This window comes from Bufo gargarizans, chromosome 1 (genome assembly GCF_014858855.1).
Source record: "Bufo gargarizans isolate SCDJY-AF-19 chromosome 1, ASM1485885v1, whole genome shotgun sequence".
Classification (NCBI taxonomy): domain Eukaryota; kingdom Metazoa; phylum Chordata; class Amphibia; order Anura; family Bufonidae; genus Bufo; species Bufo gargarizans.
The window spans coordinates 187,963,902-187,977,863 of NC_058080.1; the positions used below are offsets into that span (position 1 = coordinate 187,963,902).

A 13,962-nucleotide genomic window follows, 5' to 3' on the forward strand; every position below is an offset into this window, starting at 1 on the left:
CTCCCTGTCACTGTTCAGGGGGGGGGGGGGGGCATGTCTTTTCTGCTGTAGCTCTCTCCCTGTCACTGCTCGGGGGGGGGGGGCATGTCTTTTCTGCTGCAGTTCTCTCCCTGTCACTGCTCGGGGGGGGGGGGGGGGGGGGCATGTCTTTTCTGCTGCAGTTCTCTCCCTGTCACTGCTCGGGGGGGGGGGGGGGGGCGGCATGTCTTTTCTGCTGCAGCTCTCTCCCTGTCACTGTTCAGGGGGGGGGGGGGGCATTGTCTTTTCTGCTGCAGCTCTCTACCTATCACAGTGAAGGGGAGTGAATTTTCTATTGCAGCTCTCTCCCTATGTGGCAGTTGAAGAATGGAGCTGAGCATGTGCGTCCACCTCAGCAATATTACTGAAATGGACAGAAGAATCAGAAAAAGAAGAAAATGGCAGCCGACACTTTATTGAATAACTCAATGACTAACTACATTTTTAACTACCTACAAATAAAAAAGTATCCATATCCAGGTGCTGGTTTAAAAACTGTAGAATACTTTTCTTGGGACAAACCCTTTAAATAAATACAATGTGACACATTTATCAAAAGTAATACATCAAACAAAGGACGCAACTGACATGCACCAAATTTATAAACTATTTGCACCATTCAGTATTTTGCCTTGACTATGACCAAAAATGTATATAGATAACTCAATATCAGTAGGCTTTGTAGACATATACTGGGGCAAACGAGTTAATGTCCCTGTATATATCTAGGCCCCATTCACACTACTGTGTGACAACCGTGTTCGTTTTGCAGACCGCAGCTTCCGTGTGCTTCCAGGTCTGTGCTTCCGTTCTGCAAAAGATTGGATGAGACCTATCTTTGGCTGCATCTTGCAGATTGCGGACCCGTTAAAGTCCATGGGTCCGCGCCTTGATGCGGGGTGCACATGGCATGTGTCAGTGGTTTGTAGATCCGCGATTTGCGGTCTGGAAAACAGGCACAGCTGTCACACAGTTGTGTGAATGGACCTTATATTGATTTATCCATATTGTTTTGGATCTGAGGGCACCAGAAAAAGTGTGTGCACTCGACATATACGCTCCACATTTTATGATGGGATGAGCCGCCTACTGTCGTTTTTTGGGTACAAAAAAAAAATGTCTGATTGTTATAAATGTATTATGCCAGATATTTGTGCGATGCATCGTAAAACCTTGATAAATCTTCCCTGTGTGCACATGGTTGATTTTTCTCTCCATGACCTTAATGGTTTTCGTGTTGGACAGTTAGTCCCTTCTGTTATCTCTGTCCATTGCACCCCTCGCAAACACTGCTATCTTAGGCTACTTTCACACTGCGTTGTTAATTCCGGTATTGAGATCCGGCAGAGGATCTCAATACCGGACTTAAACGGATCCGTTTGGAATTTGCACATCAGGATGCATCTGTTCTGTTAGGATGCGGTTGTGTGAAATCAAAACCGAAAAAAAAGCATCTAGTACTAAATACATTAAAGGTCAATGGGTGACCCAGTTTTTTAGGCTCCTAAGGCTACTTTCACACTGGCATTTTGGCTTCCAAAACAGATCAGTTTTGCCCTTAATGCATTCTGAATGGATAAGGATCTGCTCAGAATGCATCAGTTTGGCCGTGCCGCATCCATTCCGCTTTGGAGGCGGACACCAAAGCGCTACTTGCAGCGTTTTGGTGTCCGTCTGACGAAACTGAGCCAAACGGATGCGTCCCCATTGACTTACATTGTGTGTCAGGACGGATCCGTTTGGCTCAGTTTTGTCAGACGGACACCAAAACGACACAGTATGGCACAATAGAAAACGGATCCGTCCCCCATTGACTTTCAATGGTGTTCAAGAAGGTTCTGTTTTGGCTATGTTAAAGATAATACAAACGGATCCGTTCTGAACGGATGCATGTGGTTGTAATATCTTAACGGATGCGTTTGTGCAGATCCATAACTGATCCGCACCAAACGCGAGTGTGAAAGTAGCCTTAAAAAAACGGATCCGTCCCCATTGACTTACATTGCTTTCAGTGACGGATGCGCTTTTTTTTCCCTTTTTTATGACCGGACACAAAAGCGCAGCTTGCAGCGATTTTGTGTCCAGTCACAAAACAGAATGCTGCCTGCATCCTGAATGGATCTCTTTCCATTCAGAATGCATGAGGACTAAACGGAAACGTTTTTGTTCCGGTATTGAGATACTCTGCTGGATCTCAATACCGGAAGACAACAACGCAAGTGTGAAGGTAGCCTTCTAGTCTCTTGTACAAAGGGCAATCATTACGATGGCTCTGAAACATCTGCTGAAAGGTAAAAAAGACGAGCAAAATGCTCGGCACAGCATTCAGTATGAGAGGACGTCGTAATTATTATAGCAATGTTCTTTAATCTGGTCCCATCACGTGAGTAGTCCACTAATGTGTTAAAGCTAGGTTCTAATTTAATATTTAGGGCTCAGGATACCATAACTATCTTGTTGGCAGCGTGTTTTCTCTGTTTAACCAGTCTGTATTTTCTATAAACAGCTGCAAATCAGAAAGATCCACTGACTCTCAAAGTTAAAGAAGAGCCTAATGATGGAGAACTTAGCAACTCCTTGTCCCCGCAGCCTGGATATAACTACAGCCATGAAGCTGAGGCCCGACACTCAAGCACGCCAAAAAAAGCCACAACCCAGGAACCACAGCCAAACTTGCTAACACAGGATATCTCTGTCAAGGCTGCCTCTGAACTTCTTATGAAGCTCTCTGGTAATTTATTTCTGTTCCATTATCAAGTCTCATTAGTTTTAGTAACTTCACTGGTGTAATTACGGTACCTAGTAAAGCCCAGTGTTCTTCCCCCAAAGCCAAAAGGATGCAGATAATTCTAATTATGGTCCAGTAATAAAGGTTATTAAAAGTAGATTTATTATTTGCGATTAATTAAAGGCATTTTCCGGGACTAACATATTGATGACCTATCCATAGGGTAGGTCATCAGTATGACAATGGTGGGGGTTTCACACCCAGCAACGCCACTGATCAGCTTCTAGCGGCAGCCACAGCTCTCCTAAGTACACACTGTATGGAGCTGGAACACCACAGCGCTGTACACTGCGTAGTGGCCATTCTCGAGTACTGCAATTAATGCTCCTGCTCAAGTGAATGGGAGCTGAGCTGCAGCACTGGAGAGTGACCCTTGTACAGTGTACGGAGCAGAGAAGTTCCAGCTCCCTTCACCATTTACTTTAGTAACCTGCGGCTGTCGCCAACATCTAATCGGTGGTGGTGCTGGGTGTCAGACCCCCACCGATCTCATATTGATGACCTATCCTACAGATAGGTCATCATTATTTTAGTCCTGGAAAACCCTTTTAATAAGTTGACCACTTACTGAAGAACATTCTGCAATAACTTAAAATGATGTATAATGGCATAGTAAGCCACACTCTCTACTACAGCAGCCGCACTGCAGCCCCGTTACCATGAGGGAACACTGGATGTGGCATCCATACTCTAAACAAGATGGCGGTCACTGCATTCTATTCTGCTTAAGTGCTGAAAATGTGCAGTGGGCAGATAGAAGAGATTCTGCTACCTATATCTGCCCAAATGCTGAACACTTTAAAGAGGACATTTCACCTCTCCTGACATGCCTGTTTTAATAGCTTCATGCATTCCCAATGTAATAACAATTCTTTAGTGTCTATTCTTATGGCTCCATGTTGGGTCATTCCTTTATTATATCTGCTAGAAGTAATGAGTGAATTTCTAGCAGTCTGCAGTAAGGGTACGGAAGGGTCGTAACAAGTTGGGGGGTGGACCTGCACAGTCTGGCTGTATCCAATCACTGCTTCTATTTTCAGACTGTGCAGGTACACCCCCCCAACTGGTTACCTCCCCTCTGTACCCTTGCTGCAGACTGCTAGCAATTCATTCATAACTTTTAGCAGGAATAATACAGGAATGGCACAACATAGAGCCATAAGAATAGATGCTCCAGAATTGTTATTACATGGGGAATGCATAAAGCTATTAAAAAAGGCATGTCAGGAGCGGTGACAGGTCCTCTTTAAGCACTTGCGCAGGGTGTTCTGTGGTCTGGGAGGCATTCATGTGTGTAAGTCATGTTGAGAAAGCTATGGACATGTCGACTGCTGCTCCAGGGTTTAAACCAGGCATGCTCAACCTGCGGCCCTCCAGCTTTTGTAAAACTACAACTCCCACAATGCCCCGCTGTAGGCTGATAGCTGTATGCTGTTCGGGGCTTCATTGTGGCTGCTGTTATAATAATTGAAGCATACCATCCAGTATACATAATTTTAGGTATGTGGCCAACCCTTTTTTGTTCTTTCGCAGCTCTGTATGGAGATTGTCAGATCAGTCCTTGTCCCCTTAAAGCCTGCATGCAATATGTAAGTGATCCAGCCTGCAATTTACACACCTTTTCATGCCACTTATTTGTGGCCTGTCGCCAGGGCCGGCGTTAGGGGGGCAAACTGGGCAATCCCAGAAAGGGCCCCCTGCTCACTCCACAGTCACCACCACACAACTGTGCCATTCAGCTGCTGGCTCAGCTGCCAGATACGGAAGAGAACTGGCGGGCCGCAGCTGAGCAGGGCTCAATGATGGGTAGCGAGTGGAGCGGTGGCAGAGCGCAGAGTACGGCACCAGCATGCTCAAGTTCTCTGCTCAGCCTCAGCAGAGCAGAGGCGTACAGGACAGGATCACCTCAGCCCAGCCATATCCGGCTAGGACTGCACTCCTGGACACACTCACAGCATCACCTGCCTGACCAGGCTGGCAGCAACAGGTCAGGAGAAGTTGAGAAACAGAAGTGAAGTAAGGAGAAGTGCAGTGCAGGAGGGGTAAGAATGTGCACTGAAGCACTGTAGGGGAAGGTATCAATTGTTTTTAAATAAATCAATATATACAATGGTCTAGCTGCCCTAAGAAGAACATATATATGTAGTTGCCCTTAACTGCATATGAACCGCAGGTAGGCTGGCCATTCAGGCCACCCTGAAAAGACGGACTGTAAAACCCCACCTTCACTCCCCTGATTCAGTTAGGCCACGCCCCTCTCACTCCACAGCAGACGGGGTAAAATGAGCCTCAGGTCAGCTGCAGGGGTGACTTTCTCCCTGCAGCTCACGTTCGGACAGCTCAGTGTAAGCTGTTCAAAAGGACATCCCTGTGTCTGTCCAGACCCTGTGCCCAACGTAGGACAGGGAGTCTGAAAACCAGACGGCCCGGCCTAAAACCGGACCTCTTGCCACCTTAACAGCAGTTGTCAGTTCTTTGAAAATGGTGCCCGCTCAGGAGCTGAGCCGGCGTCATAGCCACCGAGCGCCTGCTGTTTTATACAACATACACCTGGTGGCAGAGTCTGTTCACAGACCGTTAACCCCTGAGATACTGTGGTCCATTGTGACTACAGCATCTAAGCAGCCAAATTCTGGGAGCGCTGTGGTCCGGTGACCAAATGGCTCTCCACAATGGGATCGCAGGAGCTGCTAGGTTGCTATGGCAACCTCAGCTTTCTGTTTCTGCCAGGGCTCCATAGGAACATTGGGGGTCATTTACTAACCAGAAATATGCTTATATGCGCAAAGGTCCTTTTCACCGCAATCTGTGACTTTTACCCGCTCACGCCAGGTCTAAAATAGTGGGGAAGCTGTCTTAGATTTAGAAGCAGCGGTGGATTCGCCGAATTTATGTAGAGGCCGGCGTCTCTACATAACTCTATAAAATCCACCGCCAGATATAGGAGATATTAACGTCGGCGTCTAAAACGCCAGCATTAATAAATGACCCCCATATTGAATCTCCCATAGGCTACAATGGTAAATTATTGCAGTCTATGGGAGAAGCTATCAGACAAATTGCATGATCAAAACCTCTAAGGGGGTAAAAAATAAATGTAAAAAAAAAGAAAAGTTTTTAAAAAATATAATAAACAAGAATACAGTAAAAAATAAAGATCATTAGTGTCACACGTCCCATAATGCCTGAACTATTAATATATAAAAAAAATTATCCTGTACCATGAATGGCATAATGAAAAAAACAACAAAATGGGCGATTTGCTGTTTTTTGGTCACTTCACCTCCCCAAAAAATGTAATAAAGTGTGATCAAAAGGCATACCCACTCTCAAATGGTATACAAAAAGAAACCTACACATCACTGCACAAAAAATGATACCTACAAACGATAAGGATTGTGTCCAGATCTGTTCAGGAAAAAGATGATGGTTTTGCATGCAAGTAGTCAGTTTTGTCTGCAATTGCATCAGCAGTTCATTTTTCTTTTTTCACACGGATGCAATCTGTTGTGATGAGTTTTTCAGGTGCGTGATAACAATCTACATCTCCTAGCAACCATCATATATTTTGGGAATCGACTGAATGTGATGGATAGTGCAATACTTCAGAATTTGGGCCCCTGCTTGTACTTTTCCCCAGGGCCACATTTTGTCTAAAACCGGCCCTGCCGGTGGCATATTAGGAGTTGTAGTTTTGAAGCTGGACAGTCAGAGGTTGGAGATCACCAGAGAAGGGTAACTTCTGCCAGCTCTAGTTTAATAAGTACCAGTAATGCATCTTCATAAGTTCTTCTGTCTCCTATGTGATATATTGTCTCTTCTCGGTTATCTTTTTTTTATGAAATCAATCCTATGTCTGCAGTTGTGTGCAATACAAAACAGTAAGCTCTCTGAAAGCAGTGAAGTATGAAGTGCTCATAAATACTGCAGGGCCCTCTCATCTTCTCGAGGCATCAGTTAGGAAGATCTCAACTTGTTTGTGATGGGTATACTAAGCCTGAATCGCAAATGACAGTCAAGAAAAGATAAAAACTTACCGTAGTTGTGGACTGGTACAACCACAATTAAATGTGACAATGAAATAAAAACTATCTTTTTACTCACTTATTTTTATAATGCTTGTTTGTAACATTATGTAGTTGTAGTTTATACAAAAGTGTTTTAATCAAGAAGTACAAAACAGAAAGTCAATTCAGGTTAAATGGGCAAAACCTAGACCTTACCTTAGACCCAACCCTAAAACAAACAGCCTTAGGCTACATGCACACAACCGTTCTGCTTTTTGCAGTCTGCAAACCGCACATCCGCAAAATACGGATGGCGTCCGTGTGCGTTCCGCAATTTGCAGAAAGGCACGGACAGCCTTTAATATAACTGCCTATTCTTGTCCGCAAAACGTGGACAAGAAAAGGACATGTTATATTTTTCTTGCAGGTCCACGGAACGCACGTGGACGCCATCCTTGTTTTGCGGGTCTCCGTTTTGCGGACTGCAAAAAGCAGAACGGTTGTGTGCATGTAGCCTAAGGTTGTTTGTTTGCGGCCCCGTTGAAGTGAATGGGTCCGCATCCGAGCCGCCAAAACTGCGGCTCGGATGCGGACCACTTGCATGCGGCCTTACTGAAATCTTTCAGACAAAGCTGGGGTCCATTTCTTTGAAGAAAGACTGGAGAGTTTGTGGCAGAAATTGCTGCAGCTGTCCCATTCATCTAAATAGAGCTTGTAGTAATCCATGTGTTTGCTGTAGAGGAATCTCTATTCAGATGTATTTAAATTGCAGAAATTTCTGGTGCACGTTAATATATAGAGATGAATGTTATGTTATGAAATTCGTTCACGCTTCATTTGGTGGTAAAAGCAGAATTGCGTTATGGATTCCGTTACCACGGACCATGACGCAATTCTACGACGGAATGCCTTTAGAGGCATTCTGTTATTCATTCCGTCATAATAGAAGTCTATGGCCTGCATAACGGATCCGTCCTGTTTCCGTTATACAGGAGAGGACTCCCCTGCATAACGGAAACGGGACGGATTCGTTTTGCAGCCCATAGACTTCTATTATGACTCTAAAGGCATTCCGTTATGCATTCCGTCATAGAATTGCGTTACGGTCCGTGGTAACAGAATCCATAACGTAATTCTGCCACCAAAGCGTGAACGAATTTCAAAATATGAAATTCGCTCATCTCTATTAATATACCTTAAAGTGTACCTGCAGATTGGGAACACTTTTGATATGTCACAGCATCATATCAAGGGTTTTGATTGGTGGGGGCCTGAGTACTGGGAACTAGTGATGAGCAAAACTTCAGATTAATACTTTACGGAGATCCATCTCCGTTGAGCCGAAGTCAGTTATTCGTAAAGTCGTGCATGCCTTCGTTGTTAATTTTTTAAGTGGAAAACCACTTTAAAACTTGCAACCAAACTCTGCTTCGTTCATCAGTACTGAGAACCCCATCATCACACAGAGCACTCTCTCTCCTCACTGCAGGGGATGGGATCAGGACAGACTCGTAGACTTTCAATTGAGCCCGTCTCCTGCAGTGAGGAAAAAACGGCGTGCTATGTGAGCGTTTCCTTCTCCTCATTCTAGCGATTGTTGAGGGTCCCTCAGCACTCAGACACCCACTGATCAAAACCTTTGATATGTGGTTATGGTACTTTAGTAATGCAGGTTAATCATCCTCAGCCATCTTGTCTGATTTACTTACAAAGGATACGGATTAACCTGTTATTGACCACTGATATGCCTTTTTGCCTTAGGCTAGGCCAGTGGTGGGCAAACTTTTTTGTCAACTGAGCCAAATATCGCCAAAACCACGATTGAATTTATTTTCGAGAGCCACATTTTTAAAACCTAAAATATTGCGTCAACAGTACCAGTGAGGACTATTTGGGGTCATGCACACGACCGTGTGCCCGCTGTTGCCATATTGCAGGCCACATACGTCAGGTCCGCAATACACGGGCACTGGCCGTGTGCAGCCCGCATCAAGGACCCATTCACTTCAATGGGTCCGGGATCCGGGATATGAGATCTACAGAGTGCATTACATGGTGCTTCTGGCTGTGCCTCCGCATCGCAAAAAAGTAGCGCATGCACTACTTTTTTGTGTGCAGCCCGCATCATGGACCCATTCACTTCAGCATGCGCTACTTTTTTGCGGTGCGGGCAGTCGGATGCGGATCGCGAACCCCATTCAAGTGAATGGGTCCACGATCCTCATGCAGCTGCCCCATTGTCTGTGTCCGTGCATTGCGGACCGCTATTTGCGGTCCGCAGCACAGGCACGGCGCCCTTACATTCGTATGCATGAGCCCAGAGTGTGTTTTTACATACTTTTATATGTACTTTATTTTATTTGGATCTTGATTATTATTTCATTTTATCTTTATCATTTTTTACTTTTATTAAACTTGTCTGCAGATGTGGATGTAATGTGGATGACGCACTTATGGGGGATATCTGTGGATGACGCACTTATGGGGGATATCTGTGGATGACGCACTTATGGGGGATATCTGTGGATGACGCACTTATGGGGGATATCTGTGGATGACGCACTTATGGGGGATATCTGTGGATGACGCACTTATGGGGGATATCTGTGGATGACGCACTTATGGGGGATATCTGTGGATGACGCACTTATGGGGGATATCTGTGGATGACGCACTTATGGGGGATATCTGTGGATGACGCACTTATGGGGGATATCTGTGGATGACGCACTTATGGGGGATATCTGTGGATGACGCACTTATGGGGGATATCTGTGGAGGACACATATATAGCATAAGATGCTATATATGTGCCCTCCACAGATATCCCCCATAAGTGCCCTTCACAGATATCCCCCATAAGTGCCTTCTAGTAAGTAAAGTAATGTATTAGTGGGGGGAAGGGAGGAGGCAGGTACACTTGGTGGGGTCAGCTCCTACCTTTCTGCTGCAGGACATTTCGCTCCTCACATGGCTGGCAGTGGGCAGCCGAACTAGAGCGCCGCTGCCCGCCCTTCTGCTGCTGTGCGCAGCGTGACATCTCTCCCTCCGTCATGCGCCTCCTGCCCCGCCTTCCTGCTTCATTCCTAAAGTGGAAGGAGCAGACAGACGGGGCAGGAGGCACATGACGGACACTTTGCAAGCAGCTTGAGCGGCGCGATATGGCTGCGCGGCCGCCCACCCGCCAGCCCGCACCAAAGAGCCGCAGTGAAGGTTCTAAAGAGCCGCTTGTGGCTCGCGAGCCGCACTTTGCCGACCACTGGGCTAGGCCACCACTTTTTTATGGCTGCCTAGTGTTAGCACTGCACGGGTTTCCAGTGCAGCATAGAGCAGGATCTCGGCTCTCTTATGATAGCTGAGCTCCTGGTCTAAGTCCGGATTGGCAGAATTGCGGATCCCAGCCTTTTAATTGCTGCAGTCAATAGCAACCACAGCATCTAAGTGGATTCAGAGGGAGTGGTACCATCACAAATTAAATTGCAGGTTAGGGAATAACTATTAAATTGGTGGGGTCCTACTTCTGGGACTCCCACTGATCACGAGAATGAGTACCCTCAGCGCCCCTCCTGAAAAGAACTGAGAGGCCAGTTGGGCAAGCGTGTGGCCATTCCATTCATTTCTATGGGATAGGGGATAACTTCATCTAACCAGAATTCCCCTCTAAGGCTCTGGAGAAGTTTTCTTTCATTAATATCTCATTTCTGGAGCCATGGCTTCTGTTAAGTGGTGAAATATACATAAGGTGCTACAATTAACATGCTGCAGGTTTTAAAATCCACATGACAGGTTAATTTCCACACTGAAATAAAAAAAGCAAAGTGTACATGAGATTTGTCAAATGTCATTCACTTCTCTGGTACTGCATTGTGCTGCAGAATAACCGCATTTAAGGCTACTTTCACACTGGCGTTTCGGTGTCCGCCTATGAGATCCGTTTGAAGGCTCTCACAAGCAGCCCCAATGCATTCTGAATGGATGCGGATCCATTCAGAATGCATCAGTTTGGCTCCGTTCCGCCTCCATTCCGCTCTGGAGGCGGACACCAAAATACTGCTTGCAGCGTTTTGGTGTCCGCCTGGCCGTGCGGAGCCAAATAGATCAGTCTTGACTTACAATGTAAGTCAATGGGGACGGATCCGTTTGACGTTGACACAATATGGTGCAATTGCAAACGGATCCGTCCCCCATTTCTTAAATAGAAATTTGCATTATAGACGGATCCGCACCTAACGCAGGTGTGAAAGTAGCCTTAACTGCATAGTGTGCAGTTACTCTTAACACTTATTTTTATTTATTTTTTATTTTTTTTTCTTCCGTCTTCCTGGAGCCCTAACTTTTTTTTATTTTTCTATTCACATATCTATATGAGGGCTTGTTTTTTGTCGGACAAGTTGTAACTTTCTAATGCCACCATTTAATATGGCATACAATGTAGTGGGAAGTGAGGAAAAAAGCTATTCCTCCACAGTTTTATGGGTTTTGTCCCTGCAGTGTTCCTTATGCGGCAAAATTGACCTGTGCCCTTCATTCTCTGGGTCAGTACAATTACGACGATAACACATGTGTATAGGTTTTATATGTTTAAATACTAAAAAAAACAATTAAAACTTTGCAAATTTTTTTTTTTTACATCACTATATTCTTACCCCCATAACTTCTTTATAGTCATGTCTACTGAGCTGTGTGGGGGCTCATTTTTTGCGAGATGATCTGTAGTTTTGATCACATTATATTAAATTTTTGGGGGTAAGAGTAGCAATGAAAAATGGGGAATCGGCCATTTACTTTTTTTCCGGTACGCCATTCAACGTAAATATTTATATACTTTGATAGTTCAGGCGTTTTCAGACGTGTTGATGCCTGTGATGTTTTTCTTTTTTATTATATATGTTTTTTTTTTATTCTAAGGTGATTTTAAATGTAAATTTTTTTACTTTTTTTTTTTACTTTTTTTTTATTCTTTTGTAGCCTCTCTAGGAGGCTACAATGTCCACTAGTTTGTTTTTTTAAAACATTTACTATACTCCCACAGGAGTATAGTAAAATTACTGATCTCATATGTTTGCGTGCCACCTGCTGGCCAACATAGGAACTGCAGCTCTAATACGCTGAGTCTCTTCTGAGAGACACAGCATATTAAAATTAATGACTGGAATCTCTGCCCACTTTTGGGTCTTTCACCACTTAGATCCCGTGGACTCGCTTGACCATGGCATCTAAATGTCACGGACATTACCCGCGGGCCTCTACTGAAACAGCAGAGACCCGCCGACTATGGAGCACGCTGCACATGCGAGCCGGCGCCATGTTTAAAGACCCTCCCAGGGCCGTTCATACAGTGGTCCCTCAAGTTACAATATTAATTGGTTCCAGGACAACCATTGTATGTTGAAACCATTGTAAGTTGAGTAATCGTTTCCAAAGCCCCAGAATGTCATTCAAGATAAGAAAAAATTAATATTTGAGGAAAATAAGCAGATAACTAAGATAGATAAAACAAGTCTTTACATATAACAGTCAGGAATAACTGCTAACTATAACTAATAAAAATCCACTTTACCAAAGAACCCCCCAGCCTCCATCACCCTTAAATCAGACTTCCAATCTGACCTTATCAGACTCAGCCTCTGATCTGACCCCCCCCCAGCCCCACTCAGCCTGTGATCGGACCCCCCCCCCCCAGTCCCCACTCAGCCTGTGATCGGACCCCCCCAGCCCCACTAAGCCTCAGATCACATCCATCAGACCTCACATCAGACAAGATGCACTGACACTTTTCCCCCATTATTTTTTTGCAAAAAAAGTGCATTTTATAGTTCGAAAAATATGTTATGTAGGAGTAAAAACTAAGGAGGAATGGTAGCACCCTGTATGTTTGTACTGTATTCACAATTATACAGGAATAGAGGAAAAGCACAACATATACTTATGAGAAAAGATGCTCCAGAACTGTTATTTCACGGTAAATCAAAGTATTTACTAAAACCAGTAAGTTAAAGAGGACCTGCCAACACGAAATGCAGTACAATCGGGAAGCGGCATGTTATAGAGCATGAGGAGCTGAGCAGATTGGTATAAAGTTTACAGGAAAAGATTCAGTAAAACTTATAACATATATGGTATATTTTTAGCTTTGTTATTTCTCACTTGTTCACATGTACAGTGTTCATTTTAGGACATGGTCAGATATCATTGTCAAGTGTGACCCCTGACCCTGACTTTGATATTTGACTCTGACATCTGAGTTTGACTTATCGTCTTCATAGGTCAGGGTCAAAGTGAGAATGAGTTATAGATGTACTGTGTATGATCAATCACACAACCAAGAAAGTCCTTCAGTTTGCTGTCTGAAGCTATAGCTCAGTGGTTTAGATGCTTGCCTCACCTGCAGTGTTCTTGGGTTCAAAACTCCTATCATTCTTTAAAAAAAAAAATAAAAAAAAAATTATTGAGCCCTAGAAAAGAGACAAATTCAAGTGATGTGTGACCCTGATGTTTGACTTTTTTCTTCTCACTAGTCAGCGTCGCATTGACACTTAGCTTCATTGTACTTTAATTATGCTCAATCACATAGATAAAGAAAATCCCTCAGTTTGCTGTCCGAAGCTATATCTCAGTGGTTTAGGCATTTGCCTTTCATGTAGTGTTCTTGGGTTCAAAACCCCTCTCAGTCTTTCAAAATAATTGTCTTTTTATTGAGCCCTAGAAAAGAGACTTTTAGGTTTACTGTGTATTTGTCTTTTGAATCACATAGCTAGAGTAAATCACTACCTAACAGTAGGTAGACCTGTAGCTTGTCTGATTCTCATGCACCTACTAATGGACAAGAAAAAAAGAGCTTGGATTTTGTTTTTACATAAAACATATGACAAAGAGAACTGCAAGTAGTCCTTTTTTTATTTTAATAAAGAGTACATGGGCACCACTATAGTAAGGGGGCACTAATTTACTGTATCTTCATCTAATTACAGGTGCCTGAAGGCTATTTTGTTTTCTGTTGTCTTGAAAGAGTCACTGTACAATACAATAATGTATTCCTATTTCTGAGAAAGGGGTCTAATTATCAGATCTGTAAATCACTTTATTGAAATTATTTGTTGGCATCCACCCAAACATAAGCTGCAAAGATATGACCACTAGGGGTCTCAC

At 44.1% G+C, this 13,962-nt stretch overlaps 1 protein-coding gene across 4 annotated transcripts in view; it reads left to right on the plus strand.

The window, feature by feature from the left end:
• Positions 1-13,962, plus strand: part of ZNF827 (zinc finger protein 827) — a 230,424-nt gene that overhangs the window by 104,167 nt on the left and 112,295 nt on the right. For 3 of the 4 annotated variants that reach the window (XM_044300432.1, XM_044300449.1, XM_044300458.1), the window contains exon 5: positions 2,525-2,749. The exons of the other annotated variant lie outside the window; for it this stretch is intronic. In XM_044300432.1, the coding sequence (XP_044156367.1) occupies positions 2,525-2,749 (225 nt within the window). The remainder of the gene's footprint in view (positions 1-2,524; positions 2,750-13,962) is intronic. 4 annotated transcript variants of the gene reach the window in all.